Raw genomic sequence first — 25,845 nt, 5'->3', positions numbered from 1 at the left:
ACCCCGGTCTGCCACTCCTTCGGTACCGTTTCCGACTTCCACGCAACGTTGATGAGACGTGTCAACCATGACAGTCCCTCAACACCCAGAGCCTTCAGCATTTCCGGGCGGATCTCATCCACCCCCGGGGCTTTGCCACTGTGGAGTTGTTTGACGACCTCAGTGACCTCCCCCCGGGAGATTGGCGTTGATCCCCCGTCATACTCCAGCTCTGCCTCTAACATAGAGGGCGGAGTTGTCGGGTTCAGGAGTTCCTCAAAGTGTTCCTTCCAACGTCCCAACACTCCATCAGTTGAGGTCAACAACGTCCCATCCTTACTGTACACAGCTTGGATGGTTCCCTGCTTCCCCCTCCTGAGGTGTCGGACAGTTTACACAGCAGCGGTGTTAAGGAGTCGTGGTGGAGTCATGCATTCTGGTGAGATCAGGTTGAATATTACATATCTGCCGTGGTTCTTTATTTATAGAGCCCTGCTGAGAAGACTTCTGGACAAACTTGAAGAACTGCCGCCAAAACTGAATATGTGACGTGAATCATAAATATATCAACAATTAAACAACATCTTGCATTTCTTTTCACAAAATACGTCTCCTTGAAGTATCAATAGTAATTCGGCTGACTTTTATATTTGATCCAATGGTAGATAGGTTATATTTACACCATACCGTTTTACTGTATTTAGTAATCAGTAACTGATTACATTTACAAAGTAACCCTCCCAACCCAACCCTAAACTACACATTTTTCTTGGATTTTTTAACACCATAGTCCCTACTATATTTGTAGAAAGGCAGGACATTTAATTACATCGGAAAAATGTTTAATTGTGTTTCGTGTTGTCCCCCCCCCACTTCTCAAACCAAAGGTTACACCCTTGGATTTTAAACAACATCAGACCTGTTTTTTTAAATGAAATCTGACGGCAGGCAGGCAGCTCTGATAACCTAATGATAAATGCGCCACACCTAATCGCCGGCCATTCAGCCACAGCTCCCTCTATGCAAATCAAACTGTAGACGGTGTGAAAGCGCCTATTGTTTTAAATAATGGTCGGAATGTGAGCCAGAGAACTCTAAACAACATTTTTCAATCAATAAAGTAACATCTTATCTTAATAATATCTTCATATTAATAACAATAATAAATCATACAGTATGTGTCCGAAAGGGAGCAGGAGGAAGCAAACACAAAAATATACAAATAAAAAACTGCATATTAAAGCAAACGATTGTAAAGGTAAAAGTATGAGCATAACAAATAAAGAAGTGTAAACATTTACATTATAATGATTATTTAATATATAAAGACTATATATTATTGAATTACAAGATAAGATATACTTTATTTGATCTAAAATATTGATGTTTCTTTGTTATACTGTAGTAGCCTGTGAAAACCATAACAAATATGTGTTCAAATGTTCTTCAAAACTGAAGTACTGAAAGTCCATGAAACTTGTCTTTCTGTATTTGTGAATGAAGCGCCATCTAGTGGTTAAATCCTGAAATTGAAAATCTGGCAACGCCCTCTTGGAAAATAGTGGGAGGGCTTAACATTCCCTGGGATCCGTTGGGTATTTGGCAGGAAGCTGTTGGCTGGAGTCTGTTCTAGAGTGCTACATCTGTACTGCTGCTGTTTGCGCACAGTTTCCCTTTCCAAAAATATATCGAGTGAATACAAAATAAAAATATCAGGTCGGGAGATTAGACTGGGAAGTTCCGCTGCTCTCTCTACCCTCCCTCCATCCCTCCATCCCTCCTGCACAGCGGTGCGGACATCGGCAGTCATTTCAGGTAGCAGCACCTCCCACTTTACTGTCACTTCAGACAGACAGGTAGCAGCACCTCCCACTTTACTGTCACTTCAGACAGACAGGTAGCAGCACCTCCCACTTTACTGTCACTTCAGACAGACCGGTAGCAGCAGAGATGGGGACTCGAGTCTGCGACTCGGACTCGAGTCGCACTTACATCGCACACACAGAGACTTCAGACTTGACTTAGACTCGTGACCAAAAGACTTCAGACTCGACTTGGACTCGTGTGTTGGGACTCGTGAACAATCATTGTGTTTTCTATTTTTGGCGTATTAAAGGTGGGGTAGGTACATTTGAGAGAAACCGGCTCGAGATCGCTAGAATTTGAAAATACACAACCGGAGATAATCTGCTAGAGGCTGCTACTTCCTTATAGAGCCCCTCCTTCAACACACACGAACGCGCACATGACCAATGAGGGCACGAGATAAGTTTGTCCCCAGATGGAAGGCTGACAGGCAGGCAGGCCATCCAGTTACTTTAGCCGGGCTCATTACGCAGACGTGCGCGCCTCTGTTACTACCTCGTAGTAACACAATAGCGACCGGCGGCACACCTGCGGCTGTACCGCTTGTAATTAGGTTCAACTACAAACACTTCGAACAAAACGCCGGCGGCACCAACAAAAGGAGCACAAAAGGAGCGCACACTGCAAAGTCTGCAATATCAAAATCAAGGATGCTGGCGCAACAACGTCGAATTTCATCAGGCACTTGAAAAGTCACCCGGAGAGGTCAGTCACATTAACGCATGGACGGTTAGCAAACATGTTTAGCTCAGCATCAGCTGTAATGCTAACTTAGCTTGCTGCTAGCTTTGGAACTGAATATTTGAAAAGATTAGTGAATTGCTTGTTACACTTGTTTGAGTTGAGTGGCGTTGACATCCAACTCTTGACATGACATAAAAAAGGTCGGTAACGTTAATCATTACCCGCTGCCACCATCTACTGGCTAACGTTAAACGTAGAAAAATACATAGTTGCATACATAAATACATCTGTCGGTTTATAGGCAGGTTACAGGTTTATTGTTGACCACGTAGCGTTAATGTTACAGGTTTATCAGGTTACCATGACACTGGCTTTGAGTGAGAGGATAGAGGAATATGTTTATTAATAGTAGACTTAAAAGATGTCATTAGAGACCCAGTGTATAATAACACAGTAAATGCTTTGAATTTCTTAGATATAGCCGTGCAGTATTCTTAACAGACTGGATAGCAGCAGACAATAGAAGGCTTATTACAACCAGAAGAGACGAGACTTTTATTTTTTTAGAGATTTGAGACTTGACTTGGACTCGTGACCAAATACTTGCGACTTGATCAAGTCTCACCCCACAAAGACTTGAGACTTGACTTGGACTTGCAAAAAAAGACTTGTGAACATCTCTGGGTAGCAGCACCTCCCACTTTACAGTCACTTCAGACAGACAGGTAGCAGCACCTCCCACTTTACAGTCCCTTCAGACAGACAGGTAGCAGCACCTCCCACCTTACAGTCACTTCAGGTAGCAGCACCTCCCACCTTACTGTCCCTTCAGACAGACAGGTAGCAGCACCTCCCACCTTACTGTCCCTTCAGACAGACAGGTAGCAGCACCTCCCACCTTACTGTCCCTTCAGACAGACAGGTAGCAGCACCTCCCAATTTACTGTCCCTTCAGACAGACAGGTAGCAGCACCTCCCACCTTACTGTCCCTTCAGACACACAGGTAGCAGCACCTCCCACTTTACTGTCCCTTCAGACAGACAGGTAGCAGCACCTCCCAATTTACTGTCCCTTCAGACAGACAGGTTGCAGCACCTCCCACTTTACTGTCCCTTCAGACAGACAGGTTATTACCAAGGCATTGTAGGTTAAAAGGATCTTTTTTTTTAAGTGACTCTTTTCTTTTCTGACTTTATGGGTATTTGACTTTATATTAAATACATAACAATAAGAGTGCAGAACATCTAATACACTTCACTATGAATCCAGAACAATACAACTGCAGGAGTTTGATACAGCGAGATGTTTGCGTGGATCGTGCTGTTCATCCTATGTCATCTATATGTAAAGACAAAAGTCTAAATATTTAAGATAAAGCTGTGAAACCATCTCAATAATTGGCAGCAAAAATGTAAGGTTTTTTTAATGCATAAAAGGATACATGTTGAGATAGGAAGTTCTAATATCTTAAGAGAAGAGCTTGAATATTAAAAAATACAAACTCTTTTGGCTCCTTCCTGTCTGGGTCTTTCTTGGCTTTGCCATCTTCTAGCTCTATTCAGGTTTTTGGAGTTTTTTTCTAGCTCTATCCCTGATCATTTTCAGAGCCTGAAGGCTCTATGCGGACTATCTTCTGGTTCTCCTCTGGATCCATCCACTATCTCTTGTCTCTGTCCAGTCAATTACACTTGTGTTACTGGAGCAGGTAAAGCATACAACAGATACTTTCAGCATTATCGGAGCACGTAGTGGAAGCTTGGATGAAACACAGCGGACTTCTAAACAATGAACACCCGCAACTTGGGAGAAATAAAGTTGGGTTTTATGCGTTCTAATATTGCAATGCAAACCCATGATGTAATGACAGTCATTCAGAATAATTGAGTCATTGAATGCTCATTTCAGTCGATTTAATCAAACAAAACACAAACATATTGGACGTGGCCTCAAGACTAACCTCTTCACATTCTGTTGAAATAGTCAATTACTAGCCTTATCTCACACATTGCTGTTTTGAATCTCTAATATGTGGATGACAGTTGAACTGCATGATGTAACATGTATGCCATCTGCTGGAAAGAAGACGTATCGCTCTGTTGGCGTTGTTTAGACCAGTGTTTTTCAAAGCGGGGGCCCGACCCCCGGGGGGCTGCCACGGGGCGCCAAAGTTTGAGGGAAAGGGGAATATAAAAAAATGTTAATGTTACATTTTTTAGATGTTATTAATAACTGCATATCTATCAGTCTACGTGTCCTTTGATATATATATATTCAATTTTTTATTTTTTTGTTTTTAATTCACACGACCGCCCTTCAAGCCAATCAGAATCAAGCTGCCGCTACTGAGAGTGAAACTGAGTATCAGCTTTTGGAGCAAGTGAGAACTAGTGAATATTTCGCTCTGCAGCTGGATGAGAGCACGGATGTAGCAAATATTGTTGTTTATATGAATATAAATACATTTACTGTTATTATTGCTGTTTTAATAACTTTTAAATGTTATTTTATCATGTCTTATCACCACTGTAAAGCGTCTTTGAGCACCTGGAACAGCGCTTTGAAATGCAATGTATTATTATTATTATTTGTTATACTTTGTTGATATTACTGTTTAATATTGTGTTAAGAATGTTTATAACAGAAGAAACCATCAATGTAATGAATGACAAACAAAAGATAAAAACAAAAATTAGAAGAATAACTGATTATTAATTATTAATACAAATATATATTAAGAAAACGTATTAAGCTGTATGATTAATTTGTCATATTTTCCATCCTAATGTACTCATCAGTTAAAAAAAAAAAAGGCAACAGGGGGGTCCCCGCCAGACGATAATGCTATATGGGGGTCCTTGGCATGGCAAAGTTTGGGAACCCCTGGTTTAGACAACAAAAACAGAGTGAAGCTCTCATTTGATCAACAATCTTTGAGTACAGACAGCGTCCTGCAGAGAGCACACAACCCAACAGCACGTTGTTGGTCTAGCATCACTTTACAAAACGTTTGCATTAAGACACTAAGACTAGCTGGTCCCTTGTAAAGGTGAGTCCACCTTAAATGAGCAGTGGGTGATCAGCAGGTGAAAGGCAGGACACGGGAACTTGGTCCTGAGGAGATGTAACGATTATTAAACAAGAAATAGTCTCAAGGGGTCGAAGAAATAAACATTTGTGATTATTAGAGAATCGTTTGCAGGTGGGTGAAAACAGGCTTAGGGAGTAACGTATTACATGTAACGGCATTAGGAGACAAAATAGACAAATGTATTCTCTTACCAACACACTTGGTCTTTTTAAACGATTACGCCATTTAAGTCTTTTGTCACAAACTTTGCAGATCTATTTTTCCTCTCCTGTGTGGACTCTCATGTGTGACTTTAAACTTCCACTCTGTGAAAAAGCTTTCTTACAGACTGAGCAGCTGAATGGTTTCTCTCCTGTGTGGACTCTCATGTGTATCTTTAAACTTTCACTCTGTGAAAAAGCTTTCTTACAGACTGAGCAGCTGTGTGGCATCTCTCCTGTGTGGATTCTCATGTGTATCTTTAAACTTTCACTCTGTGAAAAAGCTTTCTTACAGACTGAGCAGGTGAATGGTTTCTCTCCTGTGTGGACTCTCATGTGTATCTTTAAATATCTACTTGATGAATAAGCTTTCTTACAGACTGAGCAGGTGAATGGTTTATCTCCTGTGTGGACTCTCATGTGTTTCTTTAAATATCCACTTGATGAAAAAGATTTCGTACAGACTGAGCAGGTGAATGGTTTCTCTCCTGTGTGGATTAGCATGTGTATCTTTAAACTTCCACTCCTTGAAAAAGCTTTCTTACAGACTGAGCAGCTGAATAGTTTATCTCCTGTGTGGACTCTCATGTGTTTCTTTAAATCTCCACTCTGTGAACAAGCTTTCTGACAGACTGAGCAGCTGAATGGTTTCTTTTCAGCACTACGTTGTGGATCACTGACAGATTCATGTCTATTTTTCAGTGAGTTTGAGCCTGAGGCAGGTTCTCTGGTCTCCTTCCAATCAGCACTGTCTTCAGTGTCAGGTTCAGAAGAGTCTCCAGCGTCAGGTTCAGAAGAGTCTTCAGTGTCAGGTTCAGAAGAGTCTTCAGTGTGGTCCTCAGTCTTTGGTTGTAAACTGCTCTCTGGATCTGAGTTCCTGGCTGGTTCTGGTCCTCGACAGTCATCTCCATCAGCTTCTGTTTCCATGTGTTCAGTTTGTCTTTGATGAGGCTGAGAGGACTGAGGTTTCTCTTCATCATCTTCACTCTTCACAGGGTCAGGAGTGAAAGTGGACTTGGTGATATCAGCCTCCTCCAGCTCCTGAAGCTGCTCTCCCTCCTGTTCCTGCTTAATGTGTGGGGGGGGCTCTGGGTCCTCCTGGTCCAGACTGGTGCTGCACTCCTGCTGGTCAGGGATAAGCTCTTCTTTAACCACCACCAGCTGCTGGACGTCTGCAGGAAACAGGAAACAGTCAAAACAAACTGTTAAGTGTTAGCATTTAAAAACCTCATCACCATTACAATGGGAGACATTTTGCAGCCCTAATTAATGCCTTTGTTTTTATATATTCACATTATCTTTCTTAGTCCCACCTATTGTGTATTTGTGTGGGCTCAAGTCACCTCATGTAGCCCAGCCCCTTTCCACTTCCAGTTCAAAATGTAAAAGGGTTTTTTCTTCTGGAGTAGCACTAGCCGCAATGTAAACAAGGAATTGTATTTGGGATCGTTCACAGATACACTACGCCTACAGTATAGAATGAAAATACTCCGTTACAAATTAAAATCCTGCATTCAAACCTTATTTAAGTAAAAGTATGCAAGTATTAACAGAACATTTGACGGCACCTTCTTATGTAACGGTAATGATGGTGCAGTAAAATGTTCCCTGTCAGTGTTTAATTTATGTTGTTTCTTGATCATTTGGTATGTTGCATTTTACTGCTATACATGTTCAAAGTTGCGCTTGTATAAATGATTATGGATGAGGGAACCTGCTAAATGTTCAAATATGTGTGATTTTTATATACAGTACCAGTCAAAAGTTTGGACACCTTCTCATTCAATGTTTTTTGCTTATTTTAATTTGTTTCTACTTTGCAGATTAACACTGAAGACATCACAACTATGAAAGAACACATATGGAATTATCTAGTTAACAAAAAAGTGTACAACATAATCATTACATTCAAATGAAGTACATTATTCAAGTTTATATTAACTAATAACTTTGGATAATATATCCATAGACTGTATATAAATATATAATAATAACACGGGAGAAATGAGCGGAATTGCACTCTCGTTTCCTCTCTCCCCCCCTCCTCTCTCTTCTGAAAGCCCGTATCTCGTGCAGCTCACTGATCCAGTAGTGACCCGACAGTGAAGAATAAATATATTTATAATTAGTTTAGGTTGTTCCAAAGGTAGATAAAATAGCTAGCCTACGTGTGTTAGGTCAAACTTGAAGTGTGTGTCACCGGTCAGTCACCGCGGGCGGAGATCCGGTTGAGCTTTCTGACGGAAACTCTGTAGCATACATTATATATTTACTATTTAGAGCAGGGATGGGGAGCCTCCGGCCCCCGGGCCGTATACGGCCCGCGAGACCATTTGGTGTGGCCCTCGAGGTAATTTATAAACACACGCAAAAAAGAAAAAAAAATTAAGAAATCTAGACCGCAAAATAATTAAACAAGCAAGTGCCTGTTTTTCCTGGCAACGGTCATGGTCCTTGAACACAACACGAGTTTAACGTGTCATCACGTGGTATATGTCTCGTCTGACAGGGGTGCAGCGCTGACGGAGAACACCAGAACGCCACTCCGGGACTTCAAATAATTGCAGTACCCATAAGTCCGTAGGCTACACATTCCGCAGTTTTTGCGTGGCTGTGCATTTAGTTGAAAGCCCAGTCGCGATCTGTTCATCTGTCATTCTGATCATACAGTCAATAACTGTGTTGTTATTAGCATCTGGTTAGCTAGCTATGCTAACAAATATAAGAAGCTTTTTCTCCAACCAGTGAGGTAAAGGCACATCTTTATATGATCATTATAGTTATCAAAAAACAAGAGAATAAAGTAAACGGGTATAAAATACTATATGAAATGTATTATCTTTTCAATTTACACACGGCATCTATTGCACGTCTGTCCGTCCTGGGAGAGGGATCCCTCCTCTGTTGCTCTCCCTGAGGTTTCTCCCATTTTTCCCTTTAAACTGGGTTTTCTTTGGAAGTTTTTCCTTGTACGATGTGAGGGTCTAAGGACAGAGGGTGTCGTATTGTCATACTGATATTCTGTACACACTGTGAAGACCACTGAGACAAATGTAACATTTGTGATATTGGGCTATATAAATAAACATTGATTGATTGATTGATTGATTGATGCAGATAGTGCCCGTTTCTGTTCAAGTAAACTCTGCAGCATATACAAAGTACTATTCCACCGTGTAGCTACATCTTGTGGTAGTCTTTTTGTAGGTTGGCCAAGTTGGTGCTGAATAGTTTGGAGTCGTGAGTATGCTAATAGGGCTGAACGATTAATCGATTTTAAATCGAAATCGCGATTCGAGATGATGCGATTATCAAATCGCAAAGCCTGCAATTTTCTTTCACTTTTTTAAAAAAAAAAATTAAAAAAAATGTTTTTCTTCTTGTGTGTCAGTCATCCACACCAATCAGAAGTGCTGTGCTCCACATGTACCAGCCATTGTTAATCAATCAGAAGTGGCCCATGATAGAAGGTGATAGACAGATTGATCCAATCACCTGCCAAGTGCTTTTGAAAGTGCCTGCCCTTTCCAAATGGCTTCCAATGGAGCTTTAGATGGTTTGGTGAAACAAACCATCTGAGTCATGTTCTACATCTAAAAGGGTGAATCTTTAACTGAAGCTTGACTTTAAAGCAACCCAACAGAAGTTTCATGTAAGTTTAGTTCTTTCTCTCGTAGCTCGGGCTGCGAGGGTGCTAGAGACGGGAGCACATTGATACGACCTTCCTAGCCGGAGTTATGGCCGCATTTTACAATAAACTTCCATTGGGTCGCTTACAAATAAATATCGCAATTTGAATCGAATATTTGTCAGGAAAATCGCAAATAGATTTTTTCCCAAAATCGTGCAGCCCTATATGCTAATGGTGAATGTTTAAAATGACCGACGATCCGTCTCCCTGCAGCTGTCATGTCAGAAATGCTTCGCTGTGACAATACTCCCTCGTTCACAACGAGCTGGAGTGTGTGTGCCATACAGGGTAGGCTGGGTAAATCTGCATCCTTCATGGCCTTTACCATGTTTTTTGCATTACCCCTTAGAATAACGTGGACCTTTTCTGTGGGAATTCCCCAGGATTGGAACTTCTCACGGAATGCAGCAGCCAGAGCCTCCGCTGTGTGTGACCCTGGGAATTCTTGACACTGAAGAACAACGTTGTGTGGTTTGAAGTCCTGATCAATGAAGTGCGCAGTTAAACTTAACATGGACATGGGACATGCACTCGAGCTCCAGGTGGCACTGGTAAAACTAACTGATGTGATATTGTCCTTTAAAATGCTGTCTATGTGTGTATACACTGTTTGGTATAATTGTGGCAGGCATACGTCTGTGAAATACTGAAATACGCCCTGGAAGGATATAGCGTGGATCCAAGGTGGTAATAAGTTGTCGGAACCCGGCATCCTCCACTACAGAAAGAGGCTGCTGATCAAGTCCAATAAATTCCATTACCTTTGCTGTTATTTCTTTTGACTTCTTGCTGTCCCTGCTATAGGGTTCCTGCCGTTTAAATGTTTCACTCACTGTCAACTGAGTGGATGACGGAGGTTTTACTGACTTAGCGCTGGCTTGCCTTTCATACTCGCCGTATACTTTGATGTGATGAACTCTCAAATGTCGAATAAAATTTGTGGTATTAAATTGTCGTTGTTTTGTTCCACCACGGGGGATTTCTGCTGCGCACTCGTTGCATACCGCTATTTTAATGTCCGTTTCGGACACCTTGAAATATTGCCAGACTGGTGAAGCCATTTTGTCAGTTTATTTTGCCGCGTCCAGAGAAAAAAAGTGTTATGTATTTCACGTCATCATTTTACGTCATGCGATTGGCTCTCGCGATCGGCATGTTTAGAGGGCACCGATCGATCGGTAGAGAGTGAATATCGGCCGATATTGATCGGTGACCGATCAATCGGAGCATCCCTAGTTTTTAGTCTTACGCATCTGACCTGGAAAACTTTGCAGCCAATATTATTTGTTACAGTGTATCGTGCACCAGGTCCTTATTCAGAATTCTTATCAGAATTCTCTGAGTTCTTATCAACTTTGGTTCTTAAAACAGACAAAGTAATTATCGTAGGTGACTTTAATATTCATGTTGACGATGATAAAAATAGCCTTACTGTTGCATTTAACTCTATATTATATTATGTTGGTTTCTATCAGAGTGTAAATAAACCAACCCACTGCTATAATCACACTCTCGACCTTGTTCTGACTTATGGTATTGAAATTGAGCAACTATTAGTTGAACCGCATAATCCTGCTTTATCCGACCATTTCTTAGTAACTTTTGTGAAGTACTATTACGAGACTACAAAGCATTAGTCAAAAGCTCTTGCAGCAGAAACCTATCTGTTAGTGCTATAGCCACATTTAAGGAAGAGATTCCACCAATACTTAACTCGATAGCATGTCTGCATGTAGGGGAGAAAACTTATACAAAATGTACACCACCCCAAATTGATCATGTTGTTGATAGTGCTATAGATGCGCTGCGAATAAAATTAGACTCTGTTGCTCCTTTGAAAAAGAAGAAAATAAAACATAGACTAGCTCCACGGCATAATGCCGAAACCCGCAAAATAAAGCAAAAGTCTAGACAACTTGAAAGGATATGGCATTCCACTAAACTTGAAGAATCTCGTTTAATTTGGCATATTACTCTCAATGAATATAAGAAAGCACTGCGTAAAGCGAGAGCAGCATACTACTCTTCATTAATAGATGAGAATAAGAATAATGCAAGATTTCTTCTCAGCACTGTAGTCAGGCTGACAGAGAGCCACAGCTCCATTGAGCCTTCTATTCCCATAGCACTCAGTAGTAATGATTTTATGTGCTTTTTTAACGATAAAATTGTTACTCCTAGAAACAAAATTGACTTCTTGCCTTTGACCAGTATAGTGTTATCAACAGCTCCCGGAAACGTAAGTTCTAATATTACACTAGATAGTAAACTAGAATGCTTTTCAGCCATAAACCTTGAACAATTACATTCAATGATTCTCTCTTCAAACCATCAACGTGCATGTTAGACCCAATTCAAACTAGGGCTGGGCGATTTTTTCGGTTTTCACGATTAATTTGCATTTTTACTTTCCTACGGTTTGTGAAATGGCTGAACCGAAAAATCGCGATTTTAAAACATTTCTAGACTCCGCAGATTTGTTTTGCTTTAAGGGACTCTGTAGTAGCTTACTCTCATTTTCCAGAACGCGCACAAAACTCAGCCACATTGCCTGTGACTACCCGATCTGCTGTTGTTATGTTGTGTTCGTTGTTGAGCATAACAGAGGACTCGGACATTGTACATTACATATATAACTAAACACGCCTTTCCTCCTCCTTATCTCTTTCATGACTTTTCATTTAATATGGTTTTGAACGCTGTAATCAATACTCAAGACAGGAAAAACTTCATGACTGGTTTCATTTCTGGTAGTTCCGGTTGTTGTCTCATGCTACCCACGTCTGTAAACAAACGTATTCAAATAAACTGTACCTTCATTTAATATTCAGCAATAATAATATCTCGACGTCTATACAGTAGTTGTAGTGTTGAAATCAGTAGGTTTCGGTGTGCAACACTCCGTGTCATATCGCTACTAAATTCACCTCTATAGTAAATGGTATATTAGCCACATGCTAAATGCTAACTGGAGATGAAGGATTTTCAGAATAAAAGCTTAACAACTGCGCACGAGAACTTCTGGTTTTTCAGTATAAAACAGCATTTAAACTGACGGTATGTTTAAGGTACTTTATGCCATCAAAAACATTGATTTTAATTTATAACACTGTGCGCATGTGCAGAGCTGCAGATCGGGTAGTCACATAGCCTACTACAATCACATTCACCGCTTCACCAACAGATGTACCATAACAATTTCCACGAACACAGATAAAGAACTCATTCCTAAAAAAGGTGCTACTTCAGTTGTATGGAAGTAGTTCGGGTACAAGCGGTCATACATAGAACAAACAACTGTTCTGTGTAAGTCTGTAGAAAGACAACTTCCTAGAAAGTTAAAGGGATGTTATTTTGTTTGAGGGTATTTTTTTATTATTAATTTCATTATCATTATTTATTATTTGTTGTATTTTTAACAAGTTTTTTCAGGGATGGCCTACAAGAGATTTTTTTTCCAGTTTGATTTAAAAAAAATCTTTTCACATTAATGACAGCCAAGTGCCGTGGTGCTGTTTTTATTTTTTTTATTCTTGAACAACTGATTTGTTCACATAGGCCTAGACTACTTGGTAATCTCATTTATTTGTATTGTGTTAATAAAGAAAATATGTATTTAAATGTTGCCCTGGTTTGTTTAGAAAAAAACAGAAAAAAATCGAGGTTTAAATCGAAAATTGTCCATTAGTTAGAGAGAAAAAAAAAATCGAGGTTTTATTTTTAGGCCAAATCGCCCAGCCCTAATTCCAACTAAGCTGTTGAGGGAAGTTTTTCCATTAACTAGCACTTCTTTATTAAATATTATGAATATGTCTTTATTATCAGGCTATGTTCCACAATCATTCAAAGTAGCAGTGATAAAACCTCTTCTTAAAAAGCACAACCTCGATCCAGAGGTTTTAGCCAACTCTAGACCTATTTCTAATCTTCCGTTCCTCTCAAAGATTCTTGAGAAAGCGGTCGCAAAACAGCTGTGTGATTACTTAAAAAACAATGATTTATTTGAAGATTTTCAGTCTGGCTTTAGAACACATCATAGCACAGAGACAGCTCTGGTTAAAGTCACAAATGACATTCTAATAGCCTCAGACAAGGGACTTGTCTCTATTCTTGTTTTGCTCGATCTCAGTGCTGCATTTGATACCATCGACCATGATATCCTATTGCAAAGACTAGTTGGCATACAGGGAACTGCTTTAGGCTCGTTTAGGTCCTATCTATCTGAACGCTCTCAGTTTGTACGTGTTAACGATGAATCTTCCACTTTCATTGTTATGCGGATGATACTCAACTATATTTATCAATCAAGCCTGATAAAATTAATCATCTAAATAAAATTCAAGACTGCCTTAAGGACTTAAAAACGTGGATGACCTTAAACTTTTTGATGTTAAACACGACCAAAACTGAAGTTATTGTACTTGGCCCGAAGAATCTACGAAACAAATTATCTAAAGATATACTAACTATGGATGGCATTGATTTGGCCTCCAGTGAGACTGTAAGGAATCTTGGTGTTATATTTGATCAGGAGTTATCCTTTAACGCCCACATAAAATCAATTTCAAGGACCGCCTACTTCCATCTACGTAACATTGCAAAAATCAGGCATATCTTGCCTCAAAACGATGCAGAGAAACTAGTCCATGCATTTGTTACTTCTAGGCTGGATTATTGTAACTCCTTATTATCAGGGTGTACCAAGAAGTCAGTTAAGTCGCTTCAGCTGATTCAAAATGCTGCGGCTCGTGTACTAACCAGAGTTAGGAAAAGGGACCACATTACTCCTGTTCTGGCTGCCTTACACTGGCTCCCTATAGAACACAGGATATAATTTAAAATTCTTCTTCTCGCCTACAAAGCCCTTAATGGGAAGGCGCCATCTTACCTTAAAGAACTCATTATACCCTACTGTCCTACTAGGGCATTGCGTTCCAAGAATGCAGGGTTGTTGGTTGTTCCTAGAGTCTCTAAAAGTACAATGGGAGCCAGAGCCTTTTCTTATCAAGCTCCACATTTGTGGAATCAGCTTCCAGTTTGTGTTCGGGCGGCAGACACCCTATTCGTTTTTAAGAGCGCGCTTAAGACCTTCCTTTTTGATAAAGCTTATAGTTAGGGATGATTAGATTCAGCCCCTAGTTTAGCTGATATAGGCTTAGTTTGTCGGGGGACATCTTACTCCTTCCTTCTCTCTGTCTATACCTGTGTACTCTCATGTTCCGATTAACCCAGCTTCCCCAAATTTCTTTCTTTTTGGTGTCTATATACGCCGGGATCCGGAGTCATGGATGATCCTGCGGTCCTGTGTACTGGATCGCGAGTCGTGGCTGTGGTCCTGGATCATCGGTCCTGGATGGATATCCTCGTGGATTAATCTTCCTATTATACACACATGCATTTCCAAACATTTGGACTACCTATGTTGCAAATGTATTATCTTTTTAATTTATATACGGCATCTACTGCACGTCTGTCCGTCCTGGGAGAGGGATCCCTCCTCTGTTGCTCTCCCTGAGGTTTCTCCCATTTTCCCTTTAAACTGTGGGTTTTTCTTCGGAAGTTTTTCCTTGTACGATGTGAGGGTCTAAGGACAGAGGGTCTGAGGACAGAGGGTCTGAGGACAGAGGGTGTCGTATTGTCATACTGATATTCTGTACACACTGTGAAGACCACTGAGACAAATGTAACATTTGTGATATTGGGCTATATAAATAAACATTGATTGATTGATTGATGCAAACACAGGTATGGTGAAAAAAGAGAGAACTATCCGAAGCAGAAAAAAAACAGCGTAATATACCATCTGACAAAGGCCTGTGCTATAACGCTTCAATTAACTGCTGTTCTTTATAATATACTCGGATCAATAGGAGACAGAGATGTTAAGTTATAAATCAAGGGTTTTTATTATTATTTACAGCAGGGGTGGGGAGCCTTTTTCCTTTCAATTTTTACAACATCCTCCTAGGGCCGTACAAATGATTGAATTCAACCTCTGTTTAAAAAAAATAAAATCACAGCCCATTAATTTGGCCTTTCTTTCATGCTGTGCAAAGAAAAAAACAAACAATTCACATATCTCACCATGACTCGACAACCAAAACAGTTTAACCTGTTAAGCCCGAAGGCCTGTTTTTTTTTTTCACAACACTGTGTCTCAGGGCATCTTACTATTTAAAAACCTATTAACGTGTTATACCAGATTAACGAGAAGAATCTCAGCCAACTGACAATATGAACAATTTTTACAGAAACAAAACACAAGTCTCACAAGAAGCGTTAGCATTAGCCCTTAGCTAAAACGGGCAGATGCTACTTCCGGTGCTAACTAACAAAAACGATCTTTAAAACTTAATATTTTCTGCACAAACTACACATCATCTGAAAGCTGATACTCCACAGATTATTTGGTTATAAGTATCATCACTGTAGGACACACATTTACTGAGCTAGCAGCCAGAACAGAGAAGAAGAAAAACAGCAGTTTTCAAAACCATAACAATAATTATGTCTTACCGTTGCTGTTTTGTGATCAAAACTCATGTTCAAGGGAATAAAAACGCTGTTTAAAGTTAATCCAATGTCTCTTAGTCACTTTAGAATTGTTCCTGATAATCTATCATTACATTCATGGCAGCAGAGTAGGTTTAAAGTTTCGCAGTCCCGAGCTAACGCTGTCTCACGTGCTGTTTACGCAAACCTCTCTCTACTTGACGTAAGTGTTTAGCAGGACTTACTAACTGTCACTCGATTTTATTGGCTCTAACGGTTCAGAAAAGGTGTCAATCACCCAAATCGACCAATGGGTTCCAAAGATATGATCCTGCGTAGTATAAACTAAGCCCGCTCCGGCTCCATTACGCATTACGCAGCCAGAAGGGAGAGCTTCACCACAGAGCAGGAGCTAGAGATGCTAGCTCACGATAGCTATGATCATACCAGATGACTCTTTGTCGGATGATGAAGATCTCCTCCTCCAGCCAGATCTGGATCCGGACAGTAGTGACTCGGATGTTGAACTTCCACCACGGGAAAGGTATGTAATCTCTCTATTTTTATATATTACTTATGTGTTTGGTGAAACTGCGTCACAGTGCTAGCTTAGCCAAGAAGCTACAGGAATGATTAGCCAAAATGTTAAATAGTGTTACTTGTCTTTTTGGAGTTACATTTTCTAAATGAATGGCCAGTGAATGCATATATATATATTAGTGCTGTCAAAATTATCGCGTTAACGGCGGTAATTAATTTTTTGAATTAATTGCGTTAAAATATTTAACGCATTTAACGCATGTGCAGAATGGCCTGCCCCATACGTGCCACCAGTGGCAGCGCCAGGGTATGGCTGGGGTAGGCTACACCCATACCAAGAAATGGCTTAGCCCCACCATGGAAAATGATGTTAAAGTAAGAAAAATAAAGTCTGCCAACTTGCGGAGGAAATTGCACAGGCAGCAGTTAGTAAGATTGATTTCAGTAGCCACGGTTTTGAAAACTTTTGTCACGTAGTGATCGTCTTCTCAATAGAACATCTTTGATAACGGCGTGGTGTTGTTGCAGGAAGTCCCGACGGAGAATACTCTTGCTATAGTACAGGGGTGCACATAACTGGTACGCAGGTTATGGCGTAATCTGAAATGCGTCCCGTCACTTGTGTCACAAAGCGCATTTGCGTACCGACGTACTTGTGAAGCTTTTCCAGAAGGCGGTTAGATCACCGGACGACAGAGTCGGTCTCCGTGTGCACAGACAGGCTGCTGTTAACGTCGGTCTGTACAACGGAATTGTGCCAAAACTATGCCAACCGACTGCGGAGGGAGACTCCCCCCTTCACTGGAGAACTGTGCTAAAACAGCTGATCACAACGGTCACACTCTGTGGTCACGAAGTACTCTTTCCCCCCCCCCCCCCCCCTGTCGACTTACCTGAAGTACTCCCCCGTTGATAGAAATCAACACGTAATGAATTAAGACCCCACGGTTTGATGATTGATAGTGTGTGGGCTGTCTTTCATTTTGACATACAGACAAATGTTATAATAAACATAGATACTCTGTTAAATGGATATATCCGCCTTCTTACATTTATCTTTCCATTCCCAACAATATACATAAATAAATGACATATTTTGGACATAGTTCGAATGGTGATTAATCATGATTAATTAATTTTTAAGCTGTGATTAATCTGATTAAAAATTGTAATCGTTTGACAGCCCTAATATATATATGTGTTTACTTATTTGGTGTAATATTATTCATTTATTGTCCAATATTATCTTTTTTATATATTACTTTTGTGTTTGGTGGAACTGCATCACAGTGTTAGCTTAGCCAACAGGAATGATTAGCCAAAATGCTAAATAGTGTTACTTGTCTTTTTGGAGTTACATTTTCTAAATGAATGGCCAGTGAATAAATATACATGTGTAATATTATTCATTTATAGTCCAATAGTATCCTATAAGTATAAGCCAGTGAATTAATCTAATCCCTTTGTTTTTCCACATTTGTTAGATGAGGAGTGACCCCAGCAGGACAACGCCACACACCCAGAAGACTTTCAGGGAGCAGCTTGCTGCAGAATTGTTGGAGTTTGCTGAAGGCCCTGCTGAAGGCCCTGCACCTCCACCACCACCCACATGCATGCCGAGTATTATGGGGAAGATGCCACCAAGGTCAGGAAGAACTGCGGGAGGTGCCTAGCTGCTGGACTCAAAAGGGCGAAGACACCTGTATACTGCAGGAAGTGCCAGGTCCCTCTGTGCTTCACTGTCAAAAAGAACTGTTTCAGGGAGTGGCACGACCTAAACACTGGAACATTCAGGTAGGTATAAAGTTCAGGTAAGTATAACATTTTGCGAGTGTTTATTTAAAAAAAAAAAATACTTGTTTTTATATACCTAGTGTGATTTTATTGTATAGTGTGTTGGTAAAATAGTTGTTGTTTTTACAAACCTACAGTGTGGTTTTATTGTATAGTACGTTGGTAAAATGTTTGTTTTTACATGCCTATAGTGTGTTGGTAAAATGTTTGAAATAAATCTGCCCCAGTTGGAGTCAAATATTACCGGTTTTTTTTTATTGTGCAAGTACACCTACACACAATGACCTACAGTGTAGTTTTATTGTATAGTGCGTTGGTACAGTTACATACATACACAGCTACACTTACACACCTACACTTACACACTAGGGCTGCATGATTTTGGGGGAAAAAAATCTAATTGCGATTATGACAAATATTGCGATTGCGATTCGCGATATTTATTTTTAAGCGACCCAATGGAAGTTTATTGTAAAATGCGGCCATAACTCCGGCAAGGAAGGTCGTATCAATGTGCTCCCGTCTCTAGCGCCCTCGCAGCCCGAGCTACGAGAGAAAGAACTAAACTTACATGAAACTTACGTTGGGTTGCTTTAAAGTCAAGCTTCAGTTAAAGATTCACCCTTTTAGATGTAGAACATGTGATGGAGCATTACTAACCTGACTCAGATGGTTTGTTTCACCAAACTATCTAGGAAAGCTCCATTGGAAGCCATTTGGAAAGGGCAGGCAGTTTCAAAAGCACTTGGCAGGTGATTGGATCAATCTGTCTATCACCTTCTATCATGGGCCACTTCTGATTGATTAACAATGGCTGGTACATGTGGAGCACAGCACTTCTGATTGGTGTGGATGACTGACACACAAGAAGAAAAAAAAAAAAAGTGAAAAAAAAAAGTGAAAGAAAATCGCAGGCTTTGCGATTTGATAATCGCATCATCTCGAATCGCGATTTCGATTTACACACAGCTACACGTACCCACACAGCTACACTTACACATACACACTAGGGCTGTGGCGATACACTAATCTCACGATACGATACACGATATTCAGCCAACGATACGATATATATCACGATATTCAGCCAACGATACGATTCGATACGCTTCGATATAATTCGATACACTTATATCATTTTCTGAAAGATTTGAAAGGGACAGTGGGATTTTGGTGACATCTTGTGAGTGTTCCATTGACTTGGATTGAATTAATTCAACTGAAAACTGAAAGCATCAATTATACAATATATGACTCTGACAGAGAGTCTCCAGCTTGCAAATGCTGGACAAAATGAATCAAAAGATGTGGTGAGAAAATTAGTTTCATTTATTGAAACAGTACAAACTGTATCTGTAAAGTGCAGTATCACAATGGACAATGGAGAATTAAAAGGTGCAGCAGGTGGCGGAACACAGGGGATTTGAATGGGACTTGTTAGAAATTAAAATCAATGTTTTGATGGCATAAAGTACCATAAACATACCGTCAGTTTAAATGCTGTTTTATACTGAAAAACCAGAAGTTGTTGTGCACAACCAGTTGTTGAGCTTTTATTCTGAAAATCCTTCATCTCCGGTTAGCATTTAGCATGTGGCTAATATACAATTTCCTATAGAGGTGCATTTAGTAGCGATATGACACGGAGTGTTGCACACCGAAACCTACTGATTTCAACACTACAACTATAGACGGCGAGATATTATTATTGCTGAATATTAAATGAAGGTACAGTTTATTTGAATACGTTTGTTTACAGACGTGGGTAGCATGAGACAACATTCGGAACTACCGGAAATGATACCAGCCGTGAGGTATTTTTGGAGTATTGATTACAGCGTTTAAAATGTATTAAATGAAAAGTCATGAAAGAGATAAGGAGGAAAAAAAGGCGTGTTTAGTTATATATTTAATGTGCAATGTCTGAATCCTCTGTAATGCGCAACAACGAACATTGGAGACGTGGAGGGCCGATCCCCAGTAGCGCCAACCGGCCCACAGGGAGGATTCAGCAGAGGATATTTAACAGCTGGAAAGGTGGAGCTCGCTCTCTTCCCTTCGCTCAGGAGAGCCAGAACACAGCTGTTTTTCTGACTGAACCATCTTCTGCTTGTAACATTACCGCGCTTTTTATTAATTAAAGTATACATTTGAACATTCTCAGACTCAATTAGTCTCCTTTTTAAAGCTTCTCTCCTGGACGCGAGTATAACGAACACAGTTATCAGACTTAATGTATCGATACCCGCGGCTGAAATATCGATACTTTCTCGGAAAACTAAATATCGATATATATCGCAAGATCGATTAAATTGCACAGCCCTAATACACACACACAACAATATTTTGAACATTTTTTTATTTTGTTAAGACATTATTTTTTTTTTTTTTGGGTGGAATGAATACCTATAGTGATGATTCAATATAATACAATAGTTTTTATAGTCTGGTACCTGAAAAAGGTCAAATGGCACTGATGGAACCAAATGTGCCCAAATCTTATTCCACCTGGACCTTATTTACATAAACCTCTAAAAAGGTCAAATGTCACTTGTTTTGCCTCAATCTTGATACAGGGTACTTATTATATGTTATACTTTGGATTCGTAAAGCTTTTAGGCTACTAACCCATCATTCAAGGTTGGTCTTCACTATAAGTAATGGGTTTTCTTTAGGCGGAGACAGGAATTTACATTTTTTTTGCTATGTTCCATCTAAATTTACTCTGACACAGAACAATCTATATTGATTCTGACACTTCTACATCCAACTCACAGATGTAACCTTGCTTTGACAACAACAATTATTCATATAAATCTTTTAGAAGTGAAGTTATAGTCATTTGTTCTGGGAATGTCATTTTCGAGCCTGAAACCTGATAAACAGGCTCGGGGTTTAACAGGTTAAGTGGGGGGGGGGGACCTAACCTCCTCTAGTGGGGTCCGGGGGCATGTTCCCTCGCGAAGATTTTTTTTTTTTAAATATTGAAGTTAAAAGCATCAATCTAGTACACTTTGAGAGCAACATTAAGAGATCTATGGATACATCTCTCAACACCCATATGAAACAGAACTGTGAGCATATTTTCCTTTTTGGATATTTTACAAATCAATACCCGTTTAAACTCTATTCTTGTTATTTTTAACAACTTTTTTGTTACTGCCATATAGTATTTTATACCTGTTTTTCATTTAGTCTCATTATTAATAACTATAATGATCATATCAAGGTGTGCCTTAACCTCACTGAGCTGAGGTTATTTGAGCCTCTCAGGAGATAGCTCTCTTCCACCTGGTTGCAGAAAAGCTCTTTAAATTTGTTAGCATAGCTAGCTAACCAGATGCTAATAACAGATCGCCACTGTGCTTACAAGTTAAGACACAGCCACGCAAACACTGCGGCATGTGTACGGCTCCTTATGGGTACTGCAATATTTGAAGAGCTGGAGCGGCCAGGAAAAACAGGTACTCACTTGTTTAATTATTTTTGCGGTCTAGATTTCTTTTTCTTTTTTTAAGTGAGAAGTTGTCCGTCAGTCGGACTGACTCCCCACCCCCAAAACGAAAACTCTTTGGTTCTCCACGAATTACACAAGTTACCCAAATCAGCGTTAAAAAAGCGGGAGTCGCCGAAAAATCCCCTATTAATGTATTGATTATAGCTCCGGGTCCGTATCGGTCGGCGTCTGGGTCCGGATCCGGACCGCGGTCCGCCTGTTGCCGACCCCTGGTCTGAAGTGTTATTAATGTGATAATAAAGTGCTACTGAAGAGTGTAAAGTGTTAATTAAGGGTAAAGGGAACAGACCTGCTCTGTGGATCCGAAGCTGAGGCTGTAAAACAGCGTCCAGAAGCTTCTGGCGTCTCTCGTTCTCCTCTTTGGAAAGAAACAGCTCCTCCTCGAGCTCTGCTATTGTTTGTTCAAACAGAGCAAATATCTCTTCATTAGCAGCAGTGAGTCGCTGCTTCTTCAACGACAGCAGCATTTGGACTTTACTCATGTTTCCTAGATCACCTTTTCCTGCAGACTCCGTTAAACACACCGTTTCTCTCGGCATCAAACTCTCAATCTGACTAGTGTTGCTAACGTGTTTCCAGCTAGCATGCTAAGCTAGCTCCTGTAGTCCGAGGTAAACGCTCCAGAAGAAAGAGCACACAGTCCATTCGGAGGTTTATCCAGACACATAGACGATGGATCAGTAGAGCTGGAGCTCACACACACTTTCTCAGTAACACACAGAGAGAGAGAACCGTAGCGAGGAGACGCCACGTGGATCCAGGTTCTTCGTCTTCTTCTTCTTCTTCTTCTGTCGGATTTTGGCGGATTGCAAACAGCTTTCTGGTGCATACCACCACCTACTGTACAAGAGAGTGTATCACCATATCATCCTATCAGCACTTGTGGAATTATACCATTGTGTTGTTTACGTTGTTTTAAATTCTTCCTTCAAAATGATACTGATGTATTGATGAAAGGCCGGCATTTTTGTTTGCTTACCGAATAATGTAGAATCTCGCAAATATGCACAAAACAACATAGTATAGTATTTGGAATATATGCAAAAAAAGACATACTGTAGCATAGCATGTCCAAACTTCGCACAAAAACAGCATAATATAGTACGTTGAATGCAGGCAAAAAAACACAGAATACTTTAGTCTGTCAGAAATATGAAAAACAACATATATGTCCAAGAAATATGTTGAAAATATGTAAAAACAAAAACCACAAAAAAACACGTTTGGTTCTTTGATCAAATATTTCCTCAACAGAATCATAAAGCTGGACTGAGTTTGATTAAGGGGAGGTTATCGTTTAACTTAAGTAAATAAGTTAAACTAAGTTTCTCTATAACATGTGATGACTATGATCTGAAAATATCTAAAAGGGAAATGTGTCTCGTAAGCAAAGCAATCAGTGTTGGGTCCCTTTAACCAATAGTATAGTACCAACAGTGAATCACATTGTGTATTCATACAAGTAAGTAATGACGTAGTGTGGGTCCAACAATAATCACTTGCACTTTCATTATGTTGCTACATTCCCACAGGTATGTTGATGTGTTTGTGGAGCTTAAACAGCTTTTCATTGGTTAATAAAGGTCTCGTAGAGCTGTAGTTGGAAGAGCAGATCTCCTGACAGCTGACAGATGAATACAGATGAAGAAGCCAGGATATTACTGCAGGCAGGAACTTGTTTCTGTACAACAAATCAGATTTAGATCTACAATCACTGAAGTGTCCTCTGTGGTCTCTGTAGCATGGAGTCCCGCTGCCCTCTGGTGGCTGACAGAGGAAGTGCAGAATGCTTTTCCTTTTATTTCCCTCATTTGTTTACCTGCCAAATCCAGAACTGGAAACACATTAAACATCATAATGTCGGTATTCAGCGTGAGAAAAACATAGTGTACAACATTTTATTCAACACAACCTTTTATCTTATTCCTGTAGGAATAGTTGTTGTTGATCAACTTTTCATTATCAACTATTTTCTACCAGCAGAAATGCCTGACAGAGGATTTGCAGTCTTCCCTTGGTTGGTTTGAACTAGGGTATTTGACTGTTGGTAAAACAAGCTGTATAGTATTTCACATTTGGAGCTCAGGGAAATGGCAAAAGGCATTTTAAACTATTTTCTGAAATGCTATAAACAAAAATGTTTAATCGAGGGAGAAGCCTGTGAGTAATTGGTAATATCGTCTCTACCAACTTTCCAGAATATTCTGTTTTGAAGTTTCTCCAGAGACCCTTACTTCATGTGTCTCTAAGTTTTGGGGGAAAGTTCTCGATGTTTGAACTGATGATTAGACTGTCCTGCATCGACAGCTAAAACTTTAGACACAACGTTGGAATAACTAATGACCCAAAATCAATACAGCATTGTAAACGCGACAAGTAGGGCAAATCTTTTTTAATAGTATTTTGGTCTATTTCTTATTATTGAAAATGCACCTGTTTTTTTATTGAAAGGTCTATTTTTAGCAGCTCTAGTAACACCCGCCTGCTTTTATGGGATTTGAGTGTTTTCTGCATTTCCTATTTATATTTTTATGAAAATCCTGCTGTTTGTATCGGAAGATCTTGTGTCTTTTCAATTGCTTTCATATCATTCAACCCACTCCAAAGAATTTGGACACGCCCACAGCCCGTCTCCGCATGTGACACAGGAAGTATCTAAGTACATTTACTCAAGTACTGTACTTAAGTACAGTTCTCATCTCTGTTCACCTGGCTGTTGACTATATAAAAAAACGAACGCAGTAACGGAGTAACGCACCATGTAGTAACGGTAACTGAGTTACTGAATTTAAAAAGTAATGCGTTAGAGTACTAGTTACTGCCAAAAATAACGGCGTTACTTTGTAACGCGTCAGTCCCAACACTGTTCATCACACATCTTAACACTTGTTTGTACCATATTCAGGCGATTTGTAATCTGTTCTAGAAAAACGATGTGATTTTGGATATTTGTGAAGTTAGGTGGTCCGCGAGTGTTTTTTTATTGGTTAAGTGTCCTTGGTATGAAAAAGTTTGAGAAACACTGCTCGAGATGATCGGAAAGGAGGTTCCAAACTTCCTTTATAACCTCCTTTAGCTTAGGAACCACTGGACCTCCCTCACTGAAAGGAGATGAGAAAATGCTGCCCCACAATGCATTGCAGCCGCGGCATGTGCCTTCACACAACAGTCGGCTGTTCACGGAAACAAACGATTATGACCGAGAAATGATATCATGAAAGTTACGGTGCTTATTAAGCTTTTTAAAACATAGGTGGTAAGTTGCCAAAGTGCTTTGTCTTGAACGTTCATCAGTATTATAATAAAGAGAGAAATATGAATGTTAGTTTTTACTGAAATGATCAAATAAAGTCAACATTTCAGTCTTTACTGAGCTCTGTGGGGTTTGTTCAACTTTTAAAAGATGTTTGAATGGTGATATACACAGAGATAGATGTTAAGGACTAACGTTTATAATAAATACATCTGTATTGATTTTAAGATCTTTAGTTCATCAATCATACGTATTGGGATCATTTGTATTAATGTGGACCGGAGGGAGAGGGTGACGAGCAGAAGTGTCACTTTCCTTTTTTATTTAAATTCCAACTTTGGTCCTGAAGAATATGTTTCTCTGTTGTCCACGTTCATAAAGCATAAAGCAGCAGCATCAGAGCACGGTGCAGAGTCTCTAGATGAGTTTACAGTAGTCCCTCGTTCTTATTGAACATCCATGTTGTAGTCCGCTGTATAGAAAACTGTGGTTTCCATGGTTTCCCCACAGCAGCAGACGCACAGTCATGATGTCCGCTGGCGCATCATAAACACGTGGGATAGTGAAAGTGCATTCGATTCTCTAAAGCACCGCAGTCTCTTCTCCTAAGTCCTTTTGAATTCTCCTATCCACTATCCCTTAACCCTGTGACCTTTCACTCAGAGGTCAAGGAATAGACGATAGGGTTAGAATTTAGGAGCTGATTTTTGGATTATCCGACTGCAGCCCTGGACTTTGTT

At 40.0% G+C, this 25,845-nt stretch overlaps 1 protein-coding gene across 1 annotated transcript; it reads right to left on the bottom strand.

Moving 5' to 3' along the window:
* Positions 1-4,425: 4,425 nt before the first annotated feature.
* Positions 4,426-22,623, bottom strand: LOC117461016 (zinc finger protein 79-like). Its single transcript, XM_071206021.1, has 2 exons — positions 22,142-22,623; positions 4,426-6,990 (listed from the first exon to the last, which is right to left on the bottom strand). The coding sequence occupies exons 1-2, from the start codon at positions 22,389-22,391 to the stop codon at positions 5,873-5,875; spliced, it is 1,368 nt and encodes a 455-aa protein (XP_071062122.1). The 5' UTR covers positions 22,392-22,623; the 3' UTR covers positions 4,426-5,872.
* Positions 22,624-25,845: the final 3,222 nt, after the last annotated feature.

Source organism: Pseudochaenichthys georgianus, chromosome 16, assembly GCF_902827115.2.
Source record: "Pseudochaenichthys georgianus chromosome 16, fPseGeo1.2, whole genome shotgun sequence".
Lineage (NCBI taxonomy): Eukaryota > Metazoa > Chordata > Actinopteri > Perciformes > Channichthyidae > Pseudochaenichthys > Pseudochaenichthys georgianus.
This window is presented reverse-complemented; position numbering and strand designations above follow the sequence as displayed.

Coding starts and splice junctions, on each gene's coding strand:
- LOC117461016 (XM_071206021.1), bottom strand. CDS start 22,391: ATGCCGAGAGAAACGGTGTGTTTAACGGAGTCTGCAGGAAAAGGTGAT. Junction 6,991..22,141: donor GCTTCGGATCCACAGAGCAG/GTCTGTTCCCTT, acceptor TGTTTCCTGCAG/ACGTCCAGCAGCTGGTGGTG.